General features: G+C 38.1%; 1 protein-coding gene across 6 annotated transcripts in view; it reads left to right on the top strand.

Moving 5' to 3' along the window:
• The window catches only part of DNAH7 (dynein axonemal heavy chain 7), a 276,184-nt gene that overhangs the window by 50,030 nt on the left and 209,690 nt on the right, over positions 1–16,464 (top strand). For 5 of the 6 annotated variants that reach the window (XM_047873404.1, XM_047873407.1, XM_047873406.1 and 2 more), the window contains 7 exons: positions 1,966–2,149; positions 2,752–2,931; positions 6,899–7,171; positions 7,920–8,047; positions 11,015–11,093; positions 12,837–13,061; positions 16,110–16,256. In XM_047873404.1, the coding sequence (XP_047729360.1) occupies positions 1,966–2,149; positions 2,752–2,931; positions 6,899–7,171; positions 7,920–8,047; positions 11,015–11,093; positions 12,837–13,061; positions 16,110–16,256 (1,216 nt within the window). Of the gene's footprint in view, positions 1–1,965; positions 2,150–2,751; positions 2,932–6,898; positions 7,172–7,919; positions 8,048–11,014; positions 11,094–12,836; positions 13,062–16,109; positions 16,257–16,464 lie in introns of those variants that run through there. The other variant, XM_047873409.1, reaches the window with a different exon arrangement.

Here is a 16,464-nt window from a genome sequence, read left to right on the forward strand (position 1 = left end):
GAGATCATGACCTGAGCCAAACTCAGCTGCTTAACTGACTGAGCCACCTGGGCACCCCCAATTATTGCTTTTTAAAATAGTTATTACTTATTTTTTTTTATATGTAGGATGGGGATTCTAGGAAAATTTGAAAGTTGTTTAGTTGCCTCCCTCTTAGCATTGCTGTCTTTGCACACGTAATTATATCAAATTGAATCAGAGGTTAAGGAAATTAAACAGAACAAAAGCTTCTTGAATGCCATCACCAAAATATTGTGATTCACACTATTTATGGTACTTCTTATTACTGGAGAAGGTTCTCTTCTGTCCTTCAATATGCGGTCCAAATGACATTTCTTCTGTGAAATCTCTATTGTTACCTCTTGAAAATTATCTCTCCCTTCTGAATACCCCTGATACTTTACTCTGTTAGAATTCCTTCCTTTCATACTATGTATTTATGTGTTTGTCTTTTCCTCCCTCTATTAGCCTATAAGTACTTTGAAGACTGAGTAACAATTTTGTACCAAATGTTTTATACATAATAGGGAGCCTTTGGGACAATGGTTGAAAAACTTTTAGATTTTCTTTAAAAAAAAAAAAAGACAAACGCTTTTTCCAGTGATACAGCCCCATACTTATTCCATCTCTTGTCTGAACTACTGGAAGTCTCTCAGTCTCCTTTCTTAATCTAGCTTTGCCCTTCACTACTTGGTATTTGCCTCTTGTCCTCTTTATTTATTGCTTAAACAATGACAACTTACCGGAGAATTATCTACCATGGCTTTATTTTGGAGCATGAGGCTGTGCCAACTTCTTGTGTTTAGTTCTCAAGTTGTGCAAAAGTCCTTACAGACTTTCTCCCACTTATTTCTTCCTATTCTAGGAAGAAATCTTTACATTATCTCTATTACAGACAATGAAATGATTCACATATATTAGCCCCACTTATCCACCTATTTTTTTCTTATTATCCTACTTCTACTTCAGGTCGTTTTCTCACAATCTTCCTCATTTCATTTCCATCCTTCAGTGAAATGCCATCTTCGTTATAAAACCCTTCTCTGTTACTTACATGGAAAATTATATTTTAATCCTTTGACTTCAAGACTGTCTTTCTGCTATGACACATTGCCTTCATTATTATAAGAGAAAGGATGATGTCATATCTTTTTATATCTCTTGTGACACTGGTCCTAATGCACAATAGACGCTAAACACGTATTTGTTAAAGGAATGAATACATATATTTAATATTCAGATCTCTCTTGGAGCATTCGGGCAACTCCTGAAAATATGTGCACTCTATTTTAAAAAAATCCATGATCTCTTATGAAAGAAATATCAACATTCCTTAATTTTGTAGTGTTAGTGGTTTTATAAATTGAAAACTTGAATTTTTCTGTTTATAAATTTACTGTTAGCCTTTTATTACAAAGATACATACACATTTGAAACTTTGTTTTAAATCAGTCATTCTTTCAGGATTTCACATTGAGGGGAATAAGAACATAGACACTTGATTTTATTGGTTTGTCTTGTTTTCAAGTCATTGTGAAAAAGCATAGGATAAAATTCAACCTATTTGGTTGAACCAAATAACTCTCTTGGTCTAATCAGATATTTACATTACGTTTAACAAATTCGTTCCCTGAGGAACATTTTAGAGACTGGTAAGGAGTATTTTGTAATATCCAATAGTTTTTATTTCAGTAGTATAGGAATCCTAGTTTCAGGAGTTAGACTTACAGTTTTTTCTTACAGCATCACATGGTTGAGTCATTTTCTGTCGGCTATGATGAACATTTCTTTTCCTAGCAAAAGTGAAATATGCTACTGCTTACATTTCAGAGGGTGGATAATGTCAGTGAGCAATACAGCTCTCTGTGAAGACCTTTGGATGTCCAGAAGTTACTGTTAATGCTTAATGTAAAAGGAGTAATTCACTGAAAGTATTAACTTCTAAAAGTCTTTTGTGCTTTCAAGGTGGTTTCCAGAAGTGCAGAATATTTATTACCAAGGTAATAAAAAAAAGCAATTGCCAACTGGTGACAGCAATGCCAAATTGGAATCTTTTTTCAACTGTGCTGCTACACTTATGACTTTACAGCTGCAGGAACTCACTTTGGTCTCCATGCAGGATTTCACAGACCTAATTGCACGACCACCAGTAAGTATGGTGTAGTTACACCAGTATTCATCTACTAATTTATTTTCAAAAGGGAAAAGATAAAAAAAAAATCTACCAGTAGAAGATGAGGAAGTAAATCTTTAGACCACTTACCTGTTGTAAAAAAGTTAGCGTCAACCTGAATATTCAGGATATATGATTCTCATCACATTGCTGCGGATTAGTGAAGAGAAGTGAAAATTCTCATTATTGGGAAATTTGGGTCATGATGGCTGGAGATTTCTGCAAGGAACTCTTTTGTTTCTGGAAGAAGATCCTGTTAGAATGTGAGCTGGGCCTAAGAATTTAAATGTTCTCTTGGACTCTTTCTTATGTGATTCTAGAGCCCCACTGCTATGCATATCCTCCTTTTTCTGGAACCTTGACACTATAATTGATCTGTAGGCCCAGTGAATACTAGATACCAACAAGTCTAGCTGGAAATTGCTCTTGACCTTTTTAGTAGAGCTCCTCATTGGCTTAATTGTCTAGGGCATAAGAGGAAGGGTGAGTTCCCATGTGTTCTAATTGGGACCAGTGCACTCTTGAGTCTCTCTCAATTCATATAAATATTCACATACACTTATGAATATTTTTTGCAGGATTCTGTTAGAGCTTTTGAACATCCAGGTTTCATCATGAGGCTGATTCTTGAAAATGACACCATTAAGTTTGAACCTGAGTTCAATGACTATATAGACATCCTTCTAAATGTGTATGATATCATGATTAAGGCTGTCAGTTTTGTGCCAAGAGTTGAGACCAAATTGTATTCCAAATGGGTAAGTAACAAGGATATTATGATTGTTTGAATTTTCATGATGATATTCACTTCAACCTCTAAAAGCTGTGGACACATATCGTCTGCTTTGCATAATATAAATGGCCTAGTAACATTGACTTATCAGAAAATTTTAATTAAAAAAAAAATACTATTTTCCCATTAGCTGCTCTTACAGTATTCCTAGTTTCTTAGTCTAGTCTTCCACTAGACTGAGAATTTTCTTAAGGGAAAGTTTTAAGCTGTGACCAGGTTTAAAGCAGTCAGTGAGTATTGGCTGTAGCACACAGGCCATGCCATAGACCTCCATTACATTTTGCTAGCTCTGTAAAACTGTCCCCCAGTTGATGAGACTCTCCTCATATATCTTTTCCCATAAGTAGTAATGTCTCTGTACTTCCAAATCATAGATTCTACTTCCCTCCTCTCTTTGGCCATTTATTTAGCAAAGCTATGCTGGACTATGACATTTCAAAAGTAGTTACTACAATCTAGTATATGAAATGAGCATGTCTAATTCCTTAATTTGGAAGGTTTTCAAGCTTTGTAACTCCAACCAGTCCTTTCTTGTTTTAGTTTTAAAATAGTTTACAAATATTTCATGTATACAGGAGTCCAAGAGACTATTGTGTAGTTTTAAGTGGGAGTAAAGTTAACCCCTATCTACTTACAATCTAACTAGAGAAATGGAATATTAGTGATACATTTTAGCTCTCCCTGCTCCCCACTGCCCTTCCCTGTTCACATTCCTCTCTTTCTACCTTATTATGGGCTTACAAATATAAGAACTTCATGCAGGGAAATCCTTGAGGCCTTAATTTAAATTGGTTCCTTTAGAATTTGCATATTTTACTCTGGAGGCCTCTGCAGACCAAGGACCTTTGTTTGTTTTTTTTTAATGTTTATTTTTGAGAGAGAGAGACAGAGTGCAAGCAAGTGAGGGGCAGAGAGAGCGAGACAGAGAATCCAAAGCAGGCTCCAGGCTCTGAGCTGTCAGCACAGAGCCCCATGCAAGGCTCGAACTCACGAGCTGTGAGACCAAGACCTGAGCCGAAGTCGGTCACCCAACTGGCTGAGCCACCCAGGCGCCCCTTACCAAGGATGATTTTTAACAAACTTCTTGCTGAGAATTTCATGGAAAACACTGGCCGTGTGAATACTTACCCAAATCTGAGAACAGGCTGGTGGTCATAAATTCTTACGATGGCCATCCTTTTCTTCTCCACTGAAAAACAAGGTCTAACCAGGATATTTTCCTTAATTTTGCCCCCTCATTGAAAGGTTCCATCACCTTTCAGCATTCTGAAATTTTGTGTCATATTTCAGTGTTCTTGGCTTCCCACTGGTGTATCAGTTATGACTTCCCTTCTCGCTCAGGCTTGCGGCTTTGTTTCCTGACAGCCTTTTTCTTACTCCATTCTCCTCCCCTGCACATAAGCCCACTTTGCTGGAGACTCATGAAAGCAAAGCTTAGGCCACCAGCGATCAGCAATCTCCAGGGCAGTTGCTCACTTCTGCACACAATTGCCTCTCAATTCACGTGTTCTCTGCCGTTTGGCCCCTAGACTTGCCCTATTATTGCTTCTTTAGCTATGTATTATAAAAGCTAAATTTGGCAATTTTTCCAATATACTTCTATGTTTTGAACTAGACAGTTATTTTCAGGTTATTTATTCCTCATTTTGCCAAAAATAGAAGTCTCTCGAGAAACGTAGTTTACTTTGTCTTTTGTTTAATTTCAGTCTACTGCCTCCTTCTCTGGTCATACACTGCCTTTTTTCAAGAATGTCTTTTGAGGGAGCTTATGAAACAAATATAACAAGTTAATAAGAATAACAGTAAAACCTTGATTTGCGAGCATAATTCATTCCAGAAACATGCTTGTAATCCAAAGCACTTGTATATCAAAGTGAATTTCAAGAACCATTGACTCATTTGTGATCATGTGACATTCAGGATCATGTACTACTTGTATTGCAAGACATTGCTCATTTACCAAGTTAAAATTTATTAGAAATGTTCACTCATCTTGCAGAACGCTCACAGAACAAGTCACTCGCAATCCAAGGTTTTACTGTACTAGATGTGCTCAAAGTGGAGTAAAGGATTACCATTATTTGAATGAATACAGTTGCTATGATTTAATGGTTATAAAATATGGCTCCAGGGGCACCTAGGTGGTATAGTCGGTTAAGCAGCCCACTCTTGGTTTGGGCTCAGGTCATGATCTCATGGTTCATGAGTTGGATCCCTGAGAGGGGCTTTGTACTGACAGTGCAGAGCCTCCTTGGGATTCTCTCTCTCTCTCTCTCTCTCTCTCTCTCTCTCTCTCAAAATAAGTAAACAAACTTTAAAATAAAATAAAGCTCTAAGTTTCCTGGTTTCTAAAGTGAAGAGGAAAATTGGACACGTTTTAACTAGGATTAAACAGTTAATTTAGACTGCTCAGGTGTTTTTCCTGGTATCAGATTTTGAGAGGGAGGTCTTAAATGGGACATTGTACATGAGGTAATGTTCTGAAATCCTACGTGTCACCATCACCTGGTGACACTTTAAAAATACAAATCCATCATCACCACCTCTTGCCCTAGAGACGTGGATTCAACATGATAGTTGGTTCTTAGAAATAGTTTGCCAGAATCATCTAGGGATATTTTTCTAGTGATCAGTTAGGTTTGGAAACAAGCAATATAGGTGGTACTTCAAGTAAGATCATTGAACTTGGTTTCAATGACCTTTGACAACAACAGCAGAAGTGGCATTCATGGAAGAACTTTCATAAGAACTGTTCTTATCACAATCTTTGATAGAAACTGAAAGTGAAAATAAAATACACTTTTTTGGGGGCACCTGGGTGGCTCAGTCAGTTAAGCGTCTGACTCTTGGTTTTGGCTTGGGTCATGATCTCATGGTTTGTGAGATCAAGCCCTGTGTCAGGCTCCTCGCTGACAGCACGGAGCATCCTTGGGATTCTGTCTCTCCCTCTCTCTCTGCTCCCCCCCCCCCCGCACTAAAATGAATAGTTTGAAAATTTTTTAAATACAATTTTTTCACTAAAGTTCTCAAGAAGCATCTAGTTCTAAGCAGTAGAATTTCCTAAAATCCCACTAGGGGGCATAGTGGGCAAATGCACTTCAGATACCCGAATAAATTACCCAGTTTTCTAAGGAATCCTTTGATGTTATCCAGTGAATGCTGTAGAATATCCACTAAAGATCATAGTTTTTGTTGGTTACAGTTAAAAATATCTTCTTCTGAATGAGAGGTAGAGGATATATATTTTTAAATGTAACTTGATTCAAGATAATAAACCATGCAGGCACATTTACTTGCCCTCCTATTTGAAAAGAGGAGACGAGCCTTTGAGATTTGCTTATTAAAAATTGTTATCTGATCCATTATTCCTATGTTAATAGCAGAATGCACATTGTGGAACTAGGGATTAGTCTGCTCTAGTTGCTGTTCACAGAATCAAAGATCAAAGGTCAATGAATGAGTAAACAATCTTTCTTTGTTCTAGACAGATTACCCCTCAAGGTGAAAAAGTACTGTCATCAAAGAATATGATGATATGACATTGAGCTGGCTTATTTTTTAAAAATAAAGTACAATGCAAGCACTACCTTCGGAAAGCTAGCATTTACAACTGCACAAATAAAATGTGGATTTGGGTGTTTTTGTATGCTCTTATTCTGAGTATATTTTCAAGTGACAGTTCTTTCATCCATTTGGAAAAACAAAACACAACCGGGTAGCCTTGAAGGAAAACAAAAAATTAAATGAAACTTAGATATTTAATATCTTCTGTGATTAGACTGAATATCTTTCTACAGAGATTAGAAAATCAAAAAGACCTTGTGAGGAAAAAATAAAAGACAATACGGTACGATTGGCATTTTTGCAAAGATAAATACTAAGGCTACCTAAATTTATTTTTCAAAACGAACGTTATTTTTCCCTTTGTTTAGGAAAGTAAGTCTAAACCAACAACCTTGAAGCCGATAATTCTGAATGAAATTATTGAGGCCCACAAAGAAAAGGTGAGGGAGGTGATAATGAGAGAGAGCGTGGCACCTCTGGAGCACCTCAGATTCTACGACAAGTACAACTTTCTGATCACCAGAAAAGCCGAGCAAGATGTTGATGTTTTCCTTGAAGAAAATCATAATTATGAGAAAATAATACAAGAGATTCGCAAGTACCAAAAACTAATAGAGGAAATACAGTATACATCTAGAAAGGTGAATCATCCATTTTTGCACAGCTGTTCTTTGTAACTAACGATCTTTTCCCAATTTCATTAGGATGTGTTTGTAGACAATGCAGTGAAAGAATCAGACCGTTACTCTCAACAGGGAAAATACTGCCTTTCCGTGTGCCAAACATGGCCGAGCCCTGCACATGGCTCTTGTGCTTATAGGGCTGGAAGCCTAGTATTTCAAGCCTGACTTTTAAGTACTTACATGATTTGAGCCATCAAAAATTCCAAGAAGTTACTTTTTTTTTTTTTGCTGTAATGTTTATAAATCCTTTGGAAAATATGGTAATTATACCAAAATGTGATTGCTTCTGTTTAGTAAGAGACTGGTAATTTAAAATTTTCCTTTGTCCTTTTTTATAGTTTCCTCATTTTCCACCCTAAGCACGCATTCCTGTTTTGTATAGAGCAAATATAGCATTTAAATCCCTTACTATCTACTTTGCAATAACTTGATTCTCCAAAGTTCTTATATCCATTTGTTGTCCTGAAATAGAATTGGCTTCCAAGATAACAAACTCTTGAAGGAGATTTACCCAGAAGATAGTTGTAAAATACAAATGAGTGTTTAGAAAATCCTGCCTGCATCATATTAAAAAAAAAACAACCCCACAAAAACTCAATCTTGTTAGATCATGCACACACAAAACCAATATTGTGGGAGAGGCAAAAGTGTGGGACTTTTTTATTTCTTTTTATGTTTATTAAGCTTTTAATACTTATCATTGTAGACTATCCGTTTAGGAATGTTTGAAATGCGCTGTGAGGAATTAATCAGAGCTTTGGTGAAGCGAGCAGACATGATTTGTGGAAGACTTATAGCTAAAATGTTCAGAAATCATCAGGAAGTAAATACAAGGTATTTATGTGATATTGATTAGTTTTTTCAGGGGGATGTTAGATAGAACCAATTGTCATTCAAATAAAATTAGGGATTAGAACAGTGTCATCAGTGACCCTCCGAAAAGATAATGCCAAACTTATTTCTACTTGGTTTTGTTATTTTGTGACTATTATTGTTTTTCACCACAAATGCGCCTTCCCGATTGTCTCAATTAAGGGGGTATTAAAATGTACGTTTTGTTTGTACATGTAAGATGGGTGTTATCTGACTTCACTAAGGGGAACAAGAAGTTTGTATAATCAGTATACAAAATGGATTTTCAAAGTGGATTTACCCAGTAGTTGTCATGGGTCCTGATGGATCCTCAAATTTGGAACTTCATCTTACTGTAATTACTCTCCAAAGCTACGATAACTTGTTGTCTTAACTAAAACTTACTTGTTGACTAACCTGGAGATTTTTAGGAAAACTGGCTCATGTTAAATAAACTCACAGAATGCTAAGATGTAAAGCAGAATACCTGTTGATTTAAGGCAAGAAGTAGAACTAGTCTTTCAACAACTGGTTTTAGTGTTGCTCTTGGAACCTCTTTTCTGGTATCAGTTACGTGGAAAATCCTCCCCACCCCCACCAAATACTCAGAAATTTTGTAACAGTTACAGGATTAGAGGAAAAATTAGATCCTTGAAAAGAATATTCAGGTTGTGTAAAAGCCTGAAGGAAGCTTGTGTTAGGCACAACAGTAGGTACTTACACTCTAAATATGAACAAATCTGCTGAAGGAAGTTACAATGTGGTAGAGGAAATAGACGTACAACAAACTGATAAATTACGATAGGACTCGGTAAACATTGTAGCCAGCTACGGAAGTAGAACAGAGAAGGAAATGATGAAATTCTTTCACCGTGGAGGCTGGGGAAGAGAGGAAAATCAAGGGAAAGCTAGTTACAAAGAGGAAGAGAATATGTGAATTCATTTTGAAGGATGAGTAGTAGGAGTCTGCCAGGTGAACAATGTAAGTAAAAGAATTCCAGGTAGAAAAAGGTAACACGGAGAAGGGTGTGAGGTATGAAAATGGCATGGTATATTTTAACAACTAGGACTGACTTGGGTTCCTTTCACAGACACTCTGAGGAAAGAGGACTTGTGGAGAGACTCTCCAGGAACTAGAACCCTATATTCAGCTGTAAAAGCACCTTTTCTTCTAAAAGTTATGGAAGAATAGTGAAAATGTCTTTTACTTGTAGCTTTTCATGCTGAGTGAAATATTTATTTTAATTTCATAGCTATTTTCCCTGCCTCCAAACTGCCCTCTGAGCTCGTATCAGTTCTACTTCCCTTTTTTCTCCTAATACTACCTCTCACCACACTCATCGGATTTACAGAGGACGTACCTGGTATATTAGTGGAGCCATTAGATACGAATGCCTCAACTTCTTGCCTCTACATGTCTCAACTCACCTCTGTATGAACCCCTCATCCTTGTCTCTGCATTTTTCAGAGGGTGAGAGTCTATCACACCACTCAAAGTTCTTCTCTTTGCCTATGGGCTCAACCTCATTGCCCTCCATCCTTCTGGAGCTGGTTCAGCCAGTCATCCGTCTCCTCTGTATCTCACTTAAATCTCTCCTTTGCTGTGGCTTCTGCCTTTCAAACTTAAAATCGTGTTCAAAACCCTCTTTCGTCTTCCACCTCCTCCCCCCGACTTCAACCCAACCTCATCACCATGTTATTTCTCTCTCTTTCATCTCACAGCCAATCTTCTTGAAGAAATTTCTACACATTTTACCTGGACTTTTTTAGCTTCCATTACTTTTTTTTTTTTTTAAACTCACAGTAAGTTCATTATATTGGCCACAACCAAAATGAGTAGGAGATATTTGCGTATCACCAGAAGTTTCTGAACATATAGACCCATTTTAACCATTCCCTGCAAGTAGAGTGAATCACTCTCTTATTTAGTAACACCTTTTTGGTGTTATCTCAACTGAATCTCTGGTAAGGCTCCTAAGATTCTAGATTAGAAGTGATTGTTTATGGTCCTGTCTTTTATATAGTATTATGAACTGCTTGAGAATCATTATTATATCTTCTCTACTTCTCTATCTCTGTCACTTAATATTATAGTTGGGTATGCAATAGATGATCGTTAAACATGTATTGAATGAGTATGGACACAAATTTGCTTTTAATTTTTTAGATCTCATACAGATAAGAGCATCTTTATTTTTCATGTAATGGCACATTTAAAAAAAATTTAGTTAACATACAGTGCAATATTGGTTTCTGGAGTGGAATTCAGTGATTCATTGCCTACAAACAGCACTCAATGCTCATCACGACAAGTGCCCTCCTTAATACCCATCACCCATCTAGCCCACCCCCCAACCACCTTCTTCCATCAACCCTCAGTTTGTTCTCTATCATTAAGAGTCTGTTAGGGCTTGTTTCCTTTTTTTTTTTCCCTTCTTTTTCTCATTTCCATATGTTCATCTATCTTTCTTAAATTCTGCATATGAGTGACATCATATGGTATTTGTCTTTCTCTAACTGACTTATTTCACTTAGCATAATACACTCTAGCTCCACCCACATTGTTGCAAATGGGAAGATTTCTTTTTTTTTTCTTTTTTTGATGACTGAGTAGTATTTGCAATGGCACATTTATTTATTTTTTTATTTTTTTTAACGTTTTTAAATTTTATTTTTGGGACAGAGAGAGACAGAGCATGAACGGGGGAGGGGCAGAGAGAGAGGGAGACACAGAATCGGAAACAGGCTCCAGGCTCTGAGCCATCATCAGCCCAGAGCCCGACGAGGGGCTCGAACTCACGGACTGCGAGATCGTGACCTGGCTGAAGTCGGACGCTTAACCGACTGCGCCACCCAGGCGCCCCTGCAGTGGCACATTTAAATAGTATATAGGGATGTATTTAGGAATAAAATTGAATTGTATAAGATTAATTTTGTTTGGTGTTTCAGATTATGTGATGAATTTGAGAAGATAGCTGAAAAAGCTCTTAGCACTCCTCCAAATACAGCAGAACTAATGGAAATGAAGGTATTATTTATAAACTTTTTATAGCCGTATGTGTATAAGTTAATTGTTTTTTCCCCAGCTGTTATTGTCAACATGATAATACAATAACAAGTCACTCCAAAAGTTAAGAGGCTTAAAATCATGCATTGTTTTGTTTTGTTATTCTTAGCTCATGAGTCTGAAGTTTGGTGATTCAGGCTGGGTACTCACAAGCCAGTTCTGGTAACGATTGGGTCACTCACTCAACTGGGTCAGCTAGTTCTCAGTTGGGTTGACCGGTGTAACTCTCTTCGGCAATTTGACTCTGCTCCACTTGTTTCTTACACTCCGGCAGGCTCACTGGGCGTGTTCTCAAGGCATGGTGGAGACACAAAAGCAAGTCCAGGTGTACGTGCTTTTCAAGTTGCTCTGGGCACCACATTAGCTAACATCTCATTGGCCAAAGCAGGTCACATGGCCACAGTCAGCCTGAGAAGACACCACAGGGCAGAGTTTTCACCACTGGGGGAAGTGAAATTTTGGAGCTCTTCGTGTACTTGAAATGCCATTGCACTTTCCGTTGAAATTCAAATTTTGATTGAAATCCTCCTCAGTGGAGGAGAATTTACATCTTGAGAATATTACATCTTAACATATGTTTCTACATTTATTTAGAACTGTAAACCTATCCTTCAATAAAGTATTGTAGTTTTCCTCATACAGGTGTAGCCCATTTCTTATGAAATCTGCCCGTAGCTGTATTTTCGTTTTTGTCATTAAGGAAAGTGTTGTAGGGCTGGTGTCCGATGCAAATTTGCACTTTTACATTTGTTGCGGTGGTGGGGATTTGACTAACAGTTGTCTCCCCAGCTAGTCCAGAAAGTCTCTGAGGGCAGAGCCCCAGTCTGTTGACCCCATCAGGTGCAGAATTTCCAGCACCTGGCACGATGTCAGGCACTGTAGTAGGTGCCCCAAAATGCTATTCTGAAAGAAGAGAGGATATTATCTGCTTCATCTCTCCCAGAAAACCATAACATTCTCTGGTTTTCTTTCTTTCTTTTTTTTTTTTTTTTAATATTTATTTGTTTTTGAGAGAGAGAGAGAGAGAGAGAGAGAGAGAGGGAGGGAGGGAAGGAGAGGGACAGAAAAGTGGAGGGGTAGAGAGAGGGGGAAGACACAGAATCTGAAGCAGACTCCTGGCTCTGGGCTGTCAGCACAGAGCCCGATGTGGGACTGGAACTCACAAACTGAGAGATCATGATCTCAGCCAAAGTCGGACACTTAGCTCACTGAGCCACCTGGGTGCCCCTCTGGTTTTCTTTTCTTTCTTTTTTTTTTTTTTTATAATGTTTATTCTTTGAGAGAGAGAGACAGACAGACAGATAGAGCACAAGCAGGAGAGGGGCAGAGAGAAAGGGAGATACAGAATCCCAAGCAGGCTCCAGGCTCTGAGCTGTCAGCACAGAGCTCGACACGGGGCTCAAACTCACGGACCATGAGATCATGACCTGAGCTGAAGTCAGTCACTCAACCGACTGAGCCACCCAGGTGCCCCATGGTTTTCTTTTTTATGTGTTGCCCAGTATTTGTATTTTTTTCCCCACTGCTGTTGTGAGGAGGTGCTTGGAACCAATGAGAAGTAAACTGTGCTGCAGTCTCCTGTCTTGAACCAAAAGTCTACACTGCTAAGAAGTCTGTACGTATTAATGCAAAGCATCTCCACAGCCTCTTTTTTGATTTGAGCTGTTCATTAAAATGCCATTTGTAATTTTTATTTTCCTGCAGGCTTATATTCAGAAAGTAGAGACGACTGACATGGTTGAATTGGAACAGAGACTGGTGGATTCTAAAAACTGCCTTGCCTTCCTCATCGAGTGCACCAACTTCTCTCCAGCAGACATCAGGCTAAATAATAATGTTTTCCAATGGTATGGAAGAATGGACGAAATTTTTGATGAGCACAGGAAAATCATTAAAGAAAAAACAGAACAATATCAAGAAGGTCTTAAGGTTGGCATCATAGATATTTTAAATTATTTTCATTTTCTGGAAATGTTTAAGTTTTAACCTCTTACATAGCATTGTCAACTCTGTTTCACGGGGTCACATATGTAAGCTTTCTCATATCATCAATTTTAGTAGAAGATGGTATACATACTGCACCGATATGGTATCCTTTCTTGATTTTCAAGGGCAAAAACTTCTAATATATTGCTCACAAATGACCATTAATAAAAATAGTGTTTATCTTATACAGCTTATAGTACTCTTTTGAGTTATTTTTACTGTGTAACATCAAAGCTCTTTTGGTGAAGAGCTTCATAGTCACTCAAACTCACCTAATAATTATGCCCAGAGTCTTTGCTCTGACATTCAGTGACTCTTACCATTTTGTGTGTCTTTCATAGAGGATGATTTGGGATGTCCCCTCGTCTACTTGTCCAGCTTCATTTTCTACCTCCTCCACTCCTTGTTCTTGACTTCTCAGCAACCCTGAGCAACTTTTAGGTCCCTGCCTTCCTACACCTCTCCTCTCTTGCACATTCTCTCCATTGGCTTGTGAGCACACAGCTGGCCCACACACGTTCTTGTCTATCTGTGTACCTGATTGACTTTCTCAGAATTCCGCTCAATCAGACCTCAATTCTGCCTCTCTGCTTCCATTACACTTTTAACACATCTCCACTGGACCAAGTACCTGATTGTTTATGTTATTATCGTCAGGTGCATCTCCCCAGTAGACGGTCAGCTCTTTGACAGCAGGGCTGTTTGATTTGTTCCTTTCCTCCATTTATACCCATGGGCCGGTGCGGTGCCTGACACACTACAACAGTGTGAACACTCCATAGCTATTGTATCAATAAACGGTTTAGTATTTTCAGTTTCATTTCACAGATGAAGAAACGGAGGTTCCCAAAGTGAAGAGACTTGTGCCTGGTCAGCCAGGAGAGATGTCCTTTGATAGAAAGTCTAGCCTCTTCCTATCACATTACAGAAAATACAATTAATTCAGGGGATCGTTGTTTAGAGAATAATTAATAGGCTTAAACAAAAACCTTTATTTTAACCTGTAGTCTAGGGGCACCTGGGTGGCTCAGTTAGTTGAGCACTCGACTCTTGATTTTGGCTCAGGTCATGATCTTGTTGTTCCTGAGATTGAGCCCTGCGTGCGGGCTCTGTGCTGAGTGTGGAGGCTGCTAGGGATTCTGTCTCTTTCTCTCTGCTCTTCTTCCACTTGCGCGCACACACGCTTTCTCTCAAAAACAAAACAAAAAAACAAAACTTAAAAACAACAAAAACAACCTGTAGTCTATATTTCTGTTGTACCTTTAGGTCATTTCAGAATTTTCTAAACCTGTAGAAAACATCATGATAGTATTAGACAAAGAAGTTACACTATAATAGATTTTTAGAACATTGCTAGGTGGCCCAGAATTATCTACACTTTGTTGTAAAGTTTACCATTCTAATTTTTTTTTTAACGTTCATTTATTTTTGAGACAGAGGGAGACAGAGCGCGAGTGGGCAAGGGGCAGAGAGAGAGGGAGACACAGAATCTGAAACAGGCTCCAGGCCCTGAGCTGTCAGCACAGAGCCCGATGCAGGGCTCGAACTCATGAACCGTGAGATCATGACCTGAGCTGAAATCGGATGCTCAACTGACTGAGCCACCCAGGCGCCCCAAAGTTTACTATTCTGGAAACTACACATAATATTGATGAATTTCATCCTCTCATTTTCCTTCCCCAACTGAGCCAGCGCAGTACAATTGCCATGAACTAAAGAAGACAGAAATAAGCCTAGATAATCCATAAAATATAAAATCTATTTTTGAATAACCCAGATTTGACTTTGAATATTTTATTAAGAGGCATTTTTTTTAAGAGCCATTTAATTTGGAGTGCCTTACCAGTGACAATTTTGTAATGAGCTTTTCTCATTACACAAAACAAACCTGTTTTATATTGGAAAGCTATAGTTTTTATTTTTTATTTTTTATTTAAAAAAAAAATTTTTTTTTTCAACGTTTATTTATTTTTGGGACAGAGAGAGACAGAGCATGAACGGGGGAGGGGCAGAGAGAGAGGGAGACACAGAATCGGAAACAGGCTCCAGGCTCTGAGCCATCAGCCCAGAGCCTGACGCGGGGGTCGAACTCCCGGACCGCGAGATCGTGACATGGCTGAAGTCGGACGCTTAACCGACTGCGCCACCCAGGCGCCACAATATAGTTTTTAGTTTTTAAAATCTGGATTTACTTACCTTGTCCTTGCACATTTCCTGTGAAAAAAGCCCATAAGACAAGGAAGATAACCTTGGAATATTTTGTTTTAGGATTGAAAGTTGAAAAACTACTGAATTCAGAACACGATTAAAGAAAGTCTGTCTTTTTCCATTGTTTATAAAAATGCCAGGGATCTCTTTATTGCCCTTAAAAAAAGTGGAACTTTCTTTTAACCCCATACTTGATGATTATAAATTAAAAAATTCTTCTAAATCGTTTGTTAGCATACATTCTTTAGCATACTAAAGCATAATACCTTTGTTTAACACATTCTTATTTTGTTGGTTAGAATTTCTTACATTGATAGTATAAGTTTAACTTTGTCTAATTTGTCAATTATAGGAACTCAATCCATTATTGTTAAATCTTTTTTTTTTAATTTTTTTAGCGTGTATTTATTTTTGAGACAGAGACAGAGCATGAATGGGGGAGGGGCAGAGAGAGAGGGAGACAGAATCAGAAGCAGGCTCCAGGCTCTGAGCCATCAGCCCAGAGCCCGAGGCGGGGCTCGAACTCATGGACCGCGAGATCGTGACCTGAGCCGAAGTCGGACGCTTAACCGACTGAGCCACCCAGGCGTCCCCATTATTTTTAAATCTTGACTATTAAAAATTCTGCATGTTTTAGATACCTGCCCTCTTCCAGATCATTCCTTTCTTTACATTTTGCCAGTGATAATAATTCTGATAATCCTTATAAATATTTAAATTTTCTTGGGATGCCTAGGGGTTTTGCCTTTAAAAAGTTGTAACAACAAATATTATTTGTACTAGTTACGGTGTGAACGGTTTGTGGAGGAATTGGAGAGTTACGCGAAACAGTCAGAAGAATTTTACTCCTTCGGAGACCTTCAGGATGTACAGCGATACCTGAGAAAGGCTCAAACACTGAATGGAAAGTTGGATTTAGCAGCAGACAAGGTATAATTTAAAAATTTTCAAGAGGATGAATTAGTTGAAAAGAAAGAGCATTGAGTCTGTACCGTGTATTCACCTTTTAAAAATAGATTCAAGTATAAGTGTAACTACCTTTACAGAATAATATAAATGGCACAAATATCACTACACTGTACCCCTAAAACTAATATGATACGATAGGTTAACTCTACTGGAATTAAAATTTTAAAAA

Source organism: Prionailurus viverrinus, chromosome C1 (assembly GCF_022837055.1).
Source record: "Prionailurus viverrinus isolate Anna chromosome C1, UM_Priviv_1.0, whole genome shotgun sequence".
NCBI lineage: Eukaryota > Metazoa > Chordata > Mammalia > Carnivora > Felidae > Prionailurus > Prionailurus viverrinus.